The 12,636-nt window shown below is 41.1% G+C and overlaps 1 protein-coding gene across 6 annotated transcripts in view; it reads right to left on the reverse strand.

Annotated features, from left to right (window-relative positions):
- Mybpc1 (myosin binding protein C1) overlaps positions 1 to 11,504 on the reverse strand; it is an 86,718-nt gene extending 75,214 nt beyond the window's left edge. For 3 of the 6 annotated variants that reach the window (XM_036169784.1, XM_036169783.1, XM_036169782.1), the window contains exon 1: positions 11,227 to 11,504. In XM_036169784.1, the coding sequence (XP_036025677.1) occupies positions 11,227 to 11,251 (25 nt within the window). In that variant the 5' untranslated portion in view covers positions 11,252 to 11,504. The remainder of the gene's footprint in view (positions 1 to 11,226) is intronic. The other 3 variants (XM_036169787.1, XM_036169788.1, XM_036169786.1) reach the window with 1 other exon arrangement.
- Positions 11,505 to 12,636: the final 1,132 nt, after the last annotated feature.

Raw genomic sequence — 12,636 nt, forward strand, 5'->3', positions numbered from 1 at the left:
GAGAGTACCAGTCACTCAGGTGACTTAGTTGGGTTGGAGCACGCAGGGTCAGTCCCCGGGTGAAAAGGCGTTTGGACCCAGCACAACCTGGGCCACTGAGCACTGGCTGTAGAGAGGAGTAGGAATGCAGAGCTCAAAAACCCCAGACATAAGGGAGCTCAAACCATTTGTTTTGAGTGCATGGTGTGAAACAGCCCTAATCTGGATAAAGTTTGCAGGTGACACCCCAGGGTGTACCAAAGCGTGCACGTGGAGGTCAGAAGGCAGGAGTAGGTCTCTCTTTTCACCACTTGGGCCCCAGGTAGTAAACTCAGGTCCTCAGGTAGCAAGTACCTTTACCTGATGCGCCACTGCTGGCCTGTATTTCTTATTCTTGAGGTAGTATTCTGAGTGCAAAATAGAAAATGTGACTATTTTACATACTGTAAACATCAATGATGTTGACTTTACCCAACCTACTATAATAAGGTTGCTTCTGGGAACATAGCAAATTCTCTGTCTTTTTCCATTAAAAAGGCAATGTTGACAGTGGACCCTGGCATTACTTGATCCACTCAGAACCTCATCATAATGGAAATACCCTCAATATAAAGCATTGTTTACATGGAGACATTCATCTTACCATTTAGGGAAATATTGACTGTATTATGACTGCCACCAAAAAATTAACAAACATTTGACTTATAGGAACAGTTCTCAAAGTATAGGCTGGGATTTCTAAGTCCCCAAGACTCTTCTAGAGAGTCTAGAATATCACAGTTATTTCCAGAATTTTAAGATATTATTTACATTTTTCATCCATATTCTCTTACAAGCAAATAGTGAAGTTTTCCAAAGGGCACACACCATGTGATGACATCAGTGTCTGACAGCTTATAGAATGTGTGCTTATATATTTGTATGTTTGAAACATCTTTTGATTTTTAACTTACTCAAAAATAACAATCAAAACCTGGCCAGTGCCTTCAATAACTAAGAGTGTTTTGCCTTCAGCCCTAGTCATTTCTGGAGCTGAGGATGGAGCGTCGCCTGAGCTTTGGCAACATACAAGATTCTGTCCTACAAGGATAAATAAATATATATTTGAACATATGTGAAATCTGAGTAAGACTAAAAAGATTTTTTGGGTAATGTCCTTTTAATGTGAATAAATTTATGTCATATACTTCATTTGGAGCTTTGATTGATAAGACTGTGAAGCTGCCCTGGGGGTTCAGTTCCCAGCACCCACATGGTGGCTCACAACTGTCTGTAACTCCAGTTCCAGGGGATCTGACACTCTCTTCCAGTACCGCATGCCTGTGGTGCTCAGATACACATGCAAACAAAATACTCATATACATAAAATAATAAATAAATCTTTTTTTAAATGTAGCTAAACATGGCAGTACACTCTTTTAATCCCAGTACTCAAGAGGCAGAGGCAGGTAGATCTCTGTGAGTTCAAGGCCAGCCTGGTCTATATAGCAAGCTCCAAGATAGTCAGTGCTACATATCGAGACTCTGTCTCAAAAGAACAAAACTGTACATTGATTTTTGGGGGTAGTAACTTGTTTTTCTATGGGCACAATGATAGAGACAGAAGGGTAATATTGCCCAGTATTGCCTCCTCTAGCACTCATCTGCCTAGCAATTCACTCATCCAGATAACAGCTGCTGACCTGAAAATTTACAAGGGCCACTGGGAAGGAAAACACATTTTACTCCTCAAGCATCCTTCGTCCTATGACTCTGAAGCTGTACCAAAGTCTTGAGTGAGCACAGAACATGGGTCTCGGGGGAGGCAAGCCAGATGCTTAGAGGAGCAACCTTAAAGGGGGTGCTCACCTTTAGGTGCCTACTCTGTGTTTGCGTGGCTTGAAAGTGAATGTCTTTTTAAATGCTGGCTGTTCTCAAGGCAGCATTAAACCCTCTGTAGCCAGATCCATCACCCCGGGTGCATAACAGCAGAGGGAGGGGTCTCCTCCAGTGACAGACAGAATAGCAGGGAAGCTATTAGTGACGTGACATTGATTTTAAAAGCCAGTAATTTGGATTCCTGGGATACCATGTTCTACAGTTTCTGTAATATAAAGCATCGTTAAATTACATGCACCATGCTTTGTCTATTCATTTTGTTTTTTGAGATGGGATCTCGTGTAGCCCAGGCTGACCTACACCCGCTGTGTGTCTAAGGATGGCCCCTGCCTCTCTACCTCTGAACTTCTGGATTGCGGACCCACACCACCACACATAGCTCCCACTCTGGTTCGCTTTTAAAATGTAGGGATTTGTTTCGAAGTACAGATATATTACATTTAGAAATGTTTCTACCCAGTATTGGTTGAAACGCTCAAGATGACCAGGGTCTAGAACAAAGCCTACCCTTAGCACTACACACAGCCCAACTCTTGAAAGTGACTTAACCCATGCCATCCAGATTCGGCTGTTGTGGCCACATGTTGCTGAAGACTGTACTCTAAGGGATGGATTCTGAAGATTTCAATGACTCTCGCTTTAGCCTGATGAAAGTTCCCTAAATCCACGGGGCTTTTTGTTTAACCCCTCAGTTAGCATGTGTTTTTGTCTGAATTACATGTTTCAGCTCCTGGTGCCATTCCACACTGAAAGAGGATGAAGATGCAGGCATTTACATAGCAACAAATAGAAGGTGTTTCACCCAGGTCCATGACTGCTTCTCTGTCTCCTGTTTCCAAAGACAATGGAAGGAAGGTCAGAACAGCCCAGACTCGGGCAGCCATTTGTAAAGCTGGACTCAGCCTGAAGGAATTGAAAGACTTTAGCAATCAGCAAAAGGAGATTATTTCACAGGTGATTTGCATTGTCAATATTTTTCTCTTTAACTTCCCCACTGTGCCTTTCCCTGGGGTCTGTTTTATTAACTCCCATTTGTAGTCAGATGTTATGGGAGAAACCTCTTCAAGACCTTCTTCCAAGTGCCTGCTGGTGTTCACTTTGGTTGACTTTTTAAAAATAGAGAAAAGAGAGTCCTGATGCCAGATGGGGGTCATAAAAAGAAGATTCCGGGTTGGGGATTTAGCTCAGTGGTAGAGCATTTGCCTAGCAAGTGCAAGGCTCTGGGTTCGATCCTCAGCTCCAAAAAAAAAAAAAAAAAAAAAAAGAAGATTCCAGAACAATAAACACATTGGCACTCAATTTGTTACCCACCACATGCACGTGCAGTCAAGACCATCTCCTTATGTAAGTACCTGAGAAAAATTCAGAGTCAGGAAGACTGACCACCAAAGGCACTAGCTCTGTGCAGAGAAATCTAATGTCCCTCAAATCCAAGTCATAACTGTTGGTGACAGGTTATAGGCTCAGCTACTCAAGGTGACACTTTCATCTAAGTGGGGAAGGTCATGCCCCTACCACAGAGCAATAAAGAGATAGCTCAGTATCCTTTTCTGTCAACTGGAGACCCCTCCACACCACACATTACAGTGGGAACACAACAGAGGTCCCGGAGTGTCGACCTTTTTTTGAATTGGGTTAGAACTAAGATGTTTCACTTTGAGTAAAATAAGGGCATACTCCTGTGACAACAATGGTCATCATAATGATTCCTGCTCTTAAACTGTGTGGCATTGCCTGCCTGTAATCCCAGCTCTGAGGAGACAGAGACCAGAGGACTGCCAAATTCAAGGCCATCCAGGGCTCTACAGAAAGAACCAGGCTAGCTAAAGCTACATAGCAAGACTCTGCTTCCAACAAAGAAACAAACAAATACCACCTAAAACAAGACAGAAGACAACCTTTATCTGGTCATGTGTTATAAATATTAACAAAGATTAAGAGGGAGCAGCCATGGTCACAGCCTAGGCTGTTGGAAAAACCAAGCTTAGATCACGTGCACAGTTCTGGACTCACTGCTTGCAGTCTTGCTGTATGGTGGGTATTCTTCCCAACACTTTCCCTGATTTGCTTCCATTTTTACAAACACCTTGTGAGTGAGGTATCATTTTAGCACAGTTTAGATGTAAGAGAATCGAGGCATAGAAAGTATATGGAACTCAGTATATGGTTCAGCAGGAATTTAAGCTATCTAGACTGTTCATGAGCATTATCCAGTAACATTTTAGTGAGAATATTATTTAATAGGCATAAAGAAAGGCTGAATAAGCCGGGCAGTGGTGGCACATTCCTTTGATCCCAGCACTTGGGAGGCAGAGCCTAGTGGATCTCTGTGAGTTAGAGGCCAGCCTGGTCTATGGAGCGAGATCCAGGACAGGCAACAAAACTACACAGAGGACCGAACCCAGGGCCTTGTGCTTGCTAGGCAAGTGCTCTACCACTAAGCTAAATCCCCAACCCCATACAGGACAATCTTAAAGACATCCAACTACAAACATGTTCATCTTGTAAAAGGCAAAGATATAAGCAGAGCATTCCTGGGGAGTTTTAAGAAGAGATTTGATACTATCTGGAGATGACCCAGATGATTTTGAAAACAGAAAATGTTTCACCTAAATAGGCAAACACAAGTCAAAAAGTAAATGAAACAAACCCTAAGACCTGGTACCTGACATGCAATGAAACTTTAGATATTACATCTGTGTGCCAAACTGGCCCACACAGAGATTCTTGGGGAGCAGAGAAGGGCAAAAGTCTCATCAGAGTGGATTTAAACTTGAAAGGCAGAGTGAAAGTCAGCTTACTGTTTCTTGTGAACTCATTTAGAGAGAGAAATAAGCATGGGATCAATGGAAGGAGCCTCCTCTGCTCTCTGCCAAGACAGTCGGCCCACACCTGCGCTGATGAGATCTGAAAGCTCACCCTGGAAGCACATGTGAAGAGCCCTGTGAATGGGACCACCCTGAGATCTGGCCAGCTACCTATCTGTGTGGCTGTGTAAATGCAGTCTCTGTGAGTTAAAGCTGACCCTGTTCACCCAGAGGAAACCTGGGTGGGACAAGACAATAGTGCCACTTTGATTTAGGGGGGCTGTCTGCTAAAAATAAAAATAAAAAAAACAACCTATGGGGGCAGGGGTCATATTCTCTGTTTATGAAATTGCTGCCTCTGGGAAATTAAATGACAAAGTCTTGGATCCTTTTCATGATCTGATCTTTACTAATCACTATGTTCTCAATTTCGAGTAAATGGCTCTTGAATAAAAACTGGACTCTTTGCAATTTACTTAACTCAGAACACACAATTCAGGAACTATCTTCCTGGGAAATTATTGAGCTTCTCCAGGATGCATTACTCTGAACCAACCAAAGGGTTTCAGAAAAACAAAACAAAACAAACTTATCTGTCAAGAACTGGCATTGAGTGATGGTAAGACAGGGCTAATTTCTTATTTCTGGAACTTCCCCCTGACATTGGTTATCTAACACACACAAGTATACCTAGAGAGGTGGCCTAGCATGAGAATCCACGCAGAAGTCACTGATGGCCAAGAGTACTTAGTGTCACTTAATAGAGCCTTCATAGAGGTACTGAGGAAGGATTTTAGGTAAAAATAGGAAAGTTTCATAATAATAAAGTCTTCTTTACAGGTCCATAAAGACTCTAACTTGACATTTTAAAATAAACTGGTCATAAGAATTTTAAGGAAAAAGAACAAGCATGCTTGCTAGTCTGTAAAAGCAATAGCAATAATTTCACAGCTACCTGTTCTCATAGATCCCTAAGATTTAGAAGAACATATTTGTAAGAGTATTGCAGAAGATTGTTTCATTCATATTTTTTAAGATACTTTATTTGAAAGTGACTTCAGTTTGGGTAGCTTTTTCCAACATGAATGGACTTTAAGATTGCTATCAATAAGGAACCACCTGTGTGTGCCCAGGGAAACATGGAAAAGATGATGCAGGTACTAGTATTAGAGAGGCTGAGGGAAGAGAGATGGTGAGTTCAAGGCCAGCTTGAGCTACATAGTGAGACACTATTTAATACAAAAAATTAAAGTGTCTCAAGGCCAGAGCCATGTCTCAGACCGAAAATAAAGCAAGCCATAGAGAAAGTCTAAGTACTTGACAGGTTTCCTTCCCTCAAGATTCCCAAGAGAAGTAGAGAACATTTGGCCATTTTACCTCTTGACTTCTCTGCTTTTTGAAATTCCTTGGAAGCAAGAGGGGGACTCCTTCACACTCACTGGATGAGAGCAAGGACACAATTTGTTTTCCTATAGTTTTTTTTTTAAGTGTTTTATTTAGAGAGCTTGAGAGGAAAGAATCACCCTGTCCTTTATTTATCTCCCTGACAGGTGCAGTGGGATGATCATAAAAGCAGACACCGAGAAAGAAGAATTCTGCCAAGCATTAAGCCTCCCCAGGGTGTATTTCCCCAGAGCATTCCTTCATACACACACGGCCCAAGCCTGCACTTCACAGATGCAGTACGTCAAGGCAGCTCTTTTCTGAGCGGGTTGGTGGGGGTGAGGTAATACTATAGTACTTATTCACATATCTTCTTCTTGACATTTCATATATCTTCTCTGAGATAGGGTCTTACTCAGTAGCCCAGGTTGGCCTTGAAGTTTCCATTCTCCTGTTTCAGCCTCCTGAATGTTGGGAGTATAGACACCACAACACACCTCACAATGTAGCTTGTGCACTCCTCCTTCGAGCTTTTTGTTCGACCTGCATGCTCATGCAGAGTTAGAGGGAAAACAGCTGCTCTCGATTTTAAAAAAAGAAATGCCTCATCCTTTCTCCTCTACTCTTCTATCTTGTTTCCTATACATTAACTTCCCCCTAATTTAAGAATATACATATTCATAAGTATATGTATTCATATATATTTGATTTCCCAAATCAAGTTTATTTGGGGACTTCAAATAAGCCACCCAGTGGCTTGCACGTGGAACCTGAAGGTCAGTGAGTAAATACGAGAGGGAGGCGTCCCGTCACTGGGCTCCTTTTCTGATGATGACTAAGCCCAGAGTCATGCTTAGAAATAGGCAAGAGGTGAAGGATGCCACTTTAGTTTCAGATTGGTTTTTACACTCTGCAGAACTTTAAGATGTTCTAGGGACCAGGAGAGAAAAATAGAGCAAGTGGGAAGGTTGCTGGGCTGAAAAAGATCTCTGTGACCATGTTCCCTCCTGATCCCACCAAAAAAGGCCCAAGAACACACAGCAGATACTTTACATTGGATGTCAATGCATCGCAAGAGCCCGGCTTTGACTCTGGAAGTTATCAAATACACCTTTACAATTGCAGTCATAAATGGCCCTCTGCTTGTCTTGTGTCTGGAGTGTGCAAGAAAGGATCCAACATGAAAGGAGAAAACTATGGCAACTCCAGCAGGTATTTTGATGGATGCACAGGACCAGAAGGAACTATTGACTTCTTCTGGTTAGTTATATATGCAAAATATAATAGAGCCTGATATGTGACAAAGCAAAGGTGAAATTCATGGTGAGGCCTCAACTCAACGTGAGAGAAAAGAAATTTTCAAGATAGCATAGAATCTAACAGTTAACTGTTAGGTGCAGATTCTAAAGAGCCAGGCCTTGTGGCATGCATCATTACATGCTGCAGAAGTACAATAACTTTTATGTGTTTAAGCATCATTTGTATTACTTTTATAATTTTATTACATTTTATTTAATGTGTGTGCATGTATGTGTCTCTGTGTGTGTTTGTCTGTCGTCTGTGTGTGTGTGTGTGTCTGCTTGTCTGTCTATATGTGTGTGTTTCTCTATGTGTGCGTGCATGTATGTGTGTATATATGTCTGTCTGTATGTGTGTATCTGTATGTGTGTCTGTCTGTCTGTCTCTTTGTCTGTCTGTCTGTGTGTGTTCATGTGTGTGTCTGTCTGTCTCTGTGTGTGTGTGTGTGTATGTATGTATGTATGTATGTGCGTCTATGTGAGCCACTGTGAGCATGTGGAGGTCAGAGGACTGTGGGAGCTGGCTCTCTCCTGTCACCATACAGGTCTCATGAGTGGAACTAAGGTTGTCAGGCTCTGCAAGTGCCTTTGCCTGATGAGCCACCTAGCCAACCCTATAATACTTTCAAATTAATAAATATTCTATCCCAAGAAGAAACATTATTAAAATTTCTTAATTTTGTGTTGATAGTTTCTTTTTGGCAGGAAAAAGAAAAATTTCCAGAGGCAGTTTATTTCTTTACATACAAGGACCCAGAGTGGCAATTATCCTCGAAGGCCTGAAGAAGCCACCTTATCTATCTGTCTGAAATGGAGCATGGTACTGCTTAATTAATAGTTGATATGTAAGTGAATCCATTAGCAAGGCACTCTGGGAGATTTCTGACAACTGAAGCTTCCTTTCAGCATCTTTTCTCACCATCTGATTAGACAAATATAATAGCTTCAGAGTCTATATGAACACGGAGTGTAGGATAGGTCCATGGGGTAAATAACACATTTGTCCGAGCACATCCGCAGCTGGTGAAACAGAGAGAAGACAATGGGACGCAGTTACTGCTGCTCTAGGCAAGGATGGAGCTCCATAGCAGAGCACACTCCCAGCATGCATGAGGCCCTGGATTTGGCCCTCAGCACCACCGGGGAAAAAGATGCTTTCTGTTTCCAACGGAGTCCTTGAGATAGCCAAAATATTTTCATATAGACTAATTCTTTCCACTAGACTTCCTCCTTGAGGCCCAAAGCTGCACCTGTTGTTCTCATCCTTAGAATGACCCACTCCCTGAAGAACTGACATGAGATTCCCAGAATTAGGCCACTGCAGGTTGGAGGCACCTAAGTGAGATGTCCTTTGCACCTTTAGGTGCTGAAAACTCGGTCCCTTTGCCAGATCCTATCCAGGCGCACAGCAGTAGTCCAACCCTTCTGGACATGGTGTTCCCAGCTGGGGAGAAGAGGGAAGACCCTTAGGGCTGGAGGAGCCCGTTCTTTGGGTGAATATCTACTGCTGAAGCATGGCTGGTTTATTCTTGATGCTGTCTTTCAGAGGGTAGCTTCGATGCTGTCTTGTTGCATCGAAATAAATATATGAAATAAATCATCGAAAGAGCGTAGTCGCTTCAGACCAGGACAGCACAGCAATTACCACATTCTTTGGGATGTAAACGACAATGAATGCCAAAAGCAAGTTTCACCACGGCAAACTGGACACAGCTCCTTTAACAACCAGTTCTGCTGGTAAGGGAATTAAAAAAGGAAATCTCTGTACTTCCTCGATGGGTTTTAAATATGTCAGTGATGCTTTTTGGGATGTCACTTCCCACCATCCAAATTTAAACTAAGCAAAGAATCTATGGGTATAAAATTACTGTCCTGGGTGGAGGGGCTCCTACACAGAATACCAAAAGTACTTTGACAGCAAAAGAAACTCCTGGAGACTTTAGTGTTCATGTAGATTTATTTTTCAAATATATAAAATATATAGTATAAATACATATGAGAAGAAAAATATGTTGTCTTTTTCCTAGCTCTATAATTTCCTTCTCTAAGTGTAGAAGAGATTGGATCAAGTTGCCAAACCAAACACAAAACTCCACTGCATCATTTAATGATCAGCAGGCAGGATCATTTAATTCGCTTTATTGGTCCTGTAGCCTAGAACCTTGCTAATTAATCTTCCAGCTTTCTTGTTATTTACAGTTGGGATGTTAAACAACAAATGCAATTCAGAATAATTAAAATAATCTTCTGTTTTCATTTGGGAATCATAAAAGGCATTTCATCCAAGTAAGCCTCGAAGAGGCAAGTCAAGTGACCCATCAGATAAAAGGGACATTTAATACACATGTAAATCATTTGCATCACAAATAAGACACTTTTGCTAAAGTGTTAGACACACTTCCCCACAGTTGGGATTAAGTTCCCATATTAATGCATGCATTTGGTGTGGTTATTTTGGGAGGAAGACTTCATCCATCAATGCTCTCTACCACTAAAGTAGAGCCAACCTGTAACTGATCACCCCAACCTGTCAGCACTGACTACCTAATTACATAAAGAAAAACACTTAAAAGCCTCTTCGCCATTTGGTTAGTATTTCAACTTCATGTTCAACGTGTGGCATCTTTTTCAAAGTTCTCCAAAATAATGGTAACAAGCACTTTTAAGAATTAAAAATGAAACAAAAAGCCTGTTTTTTTTTTTTTAATGTTCTCTGCTAATCTCATGTGTGTGTGTGTGTGAGTGTGTGTATCTGTGAGTGCATACAAGTATGCTTTTATGTGCAGAGGAGAAAAAAAATAAGATTGGAAAGCCCCAGTGAAACTGATTTGATTTAAATATTTATATTTTGTATTATTCCCAGAGAAGCAAAGCATCAGAAACTTGGCTTGAAACTCAAAGGTATTCCTCTCCTCTGTAATCATTAGTAAAGGTTTATATCACCCAAAGAGAAACCATAGTATGAGATGATATTTACGAAAGATGTTTCTACTAAAAATTAGTTAATATATTTGTGTGATGAATGCATTTTCACTATTTTCATAGTCACCCACACCAACTTGCTTACATTATTGACTAGCAAATTTTAAAATCTTGATCTTTTTATAAAAAGGAGAAAATTTTCTTCTAATGAAGACTATTCCTCAATTATTTTTCTTTTTTATTCTCAAATTTTTTTTCAGAGCTGAGGACCGAACCCAGGGCCTTGTGCTTGCTAGGCAAGCATTCTACCACTGAGCTAAATCCCCAACCCCTCAATTGTTTTCGTTAAAAGACTAAATATTTTGAAATTGTATATAGCAAAACTCAGGAGCAGGTTCAATCTACCAGTCATTATCAGAAAGATTTTCTTTTCAAGTAAGAATTTCAAAGCTGAGTTCCCAAAGCAACAATCACATCTATCTGTATGTTTTAAATGCCTTCCTGTGGAAAAAAATAGTAAAACTACAAATAATATCACACATTCTTATTCGAAGACTTGACCACATTTATCAAGTGTTTGAGAAAGCATCCCACCCCTGTGCACTGCAAACAAGGTGGATATTTTGAGAAACAAAGTAAAAAAATAAGCTTGAAAATGCAGCCTCCTCCCCACAAACAGTTAATATCTTTGATTTAAGCATTTTGAGGACCTCTTAAAATTGAAGAGTAGAATTTTCACTTAATCATTGGAATCAATGTTGCTTTATAAACTCTATCAGATTTTTCTCAGTTGCTTATATTTTTCTTCTGACCTTTTCACACTCGAGAATTTTATCTTTGCATCCCAATCATTCTACTGTTTTATAGTCTGTCTAAAAAAAGAATCAGAGACCTGTTTGAAAATAAACACCAAACTACATATTAAAAAGTATAACAAGAAGATTTATGGGTGTTCTTACCCTCTTTCTTAGTGGGTTCTGGCATGACCACAGTAAAAGGTTACTCTCCCGAGAGTTTTTTTCTCCCTCCTGCACCACTTGACAGAAACCCCAAGAAGAGCGGAGAGACGTGCGGGTCAGTGTGACAAGCAGCTGCAGAGATAGCGACCGCTTTTATACAGCCTCCCGACATCAATCATGTTGGCGCCTCCCTTCCTCGGCACAAGGATGCTGAAACCTGACAGCCCTGGGACCTTCCTCACATCTGTTGTCTGTGCTCTGCTCCCTCGCCCGCCCGCTGGAAGGAATCTCCTGTCCCTCTCTGTGTGGCAGATGCGAGCACCTCTAACTTTCTAAATTCAGCTGTAGCCTCGTGCTCTTCCCTGTTCTTTTCTGTCCCACGGACAGATGCAAGAACCGACTCAGCAGCGCACGGAGTCTTCCGAGTCACAAAATAAATACACGGCAGTCATACATACACGAGCCTGGCTTCTCTCTTAGTTCTCACTAAGACTTGAAAGAAAAAAAAAGATATATTAAGATGATCATTTTTATTCCCTTAGATGTTCTTTTCCCTTATTTCTTAATTACTGAGATTAAAATTTTTGTATTGTATTTCTACACCCACGTTAATCGGTCAAACTGAGTTCCAAGTTAAATATCTTGTTTCGTTTTGTCTACCAAGAATAGCAAAGGTGTCTCTTGAAGGATATTTGCATTTTTTTCAAGAAATATTCTTTTAAAAATCACAGGTATTTATAAAAGAATGAAGCAAGGAGATAGGCTCCAACGTGCATAGGATTTACACTATTGAAAGAAACTGACTATAAAATCATGTTGTGTAATTCCACTTTTATGAAATGTCCAGAATAGATAAACGCATAGCGTTGGAACACAGGTCAGGAGAAGTAGAGCTAGGACTCATTGTTCATGAGTGCAAGACTCCTGACGGTGATGAGAATGTTCTGGAACTGGAATATGGGAAAGTTTGCATAGCTCTGTGGGTATATGGGGCATGGGGAAAGGGAGCTAGTTAAACCAGAACAACACAACACCAGGAACAAACAGAAAGGTGACCACTAAGATGGCAAATGGGCCAGGTGGTGGTGGCGCACACCTTTAATCCCAGCACTCAAGAGGCAGAGGCAGGCAGATCTTTGTGAGTTCGAGGCCAGCCTGGTCTACAGAGTAGGTTCCAGGAAAGGTGCAAAGCTACACAGAGAAACTCTGTCTCGAAAAACAAACATAAACTAATAAATAAAAATGGCAAATGGGCACAGAAAACCTAACCTAAGACAGTCGCCGAAGGTATCAGACTTGGTCACTTTCTCCTGAAACTCTAGAGGACCTAGTGAGAAACATGACCTACCAAAGGGCTACATTAAACAGGCATCCCTTGCTTTCATCATCCATATTCAGGGCACCTCAGAC

The sequence above is a fragment of the Onychomys torridus genome, chromosome 20 (genome assembly GCF_903995425.1).
Source record: "Onychomys torridus chromosome 20, mOncTor1.1, whole genome shotgun sequence".
In the NCBI taxonomy this organism is placed as follows: Eukaryota; Metazoa; Chordata; class Mammalia; order Rodentia; family Cricetidae; genus Onychomys; species Onychomys torridus.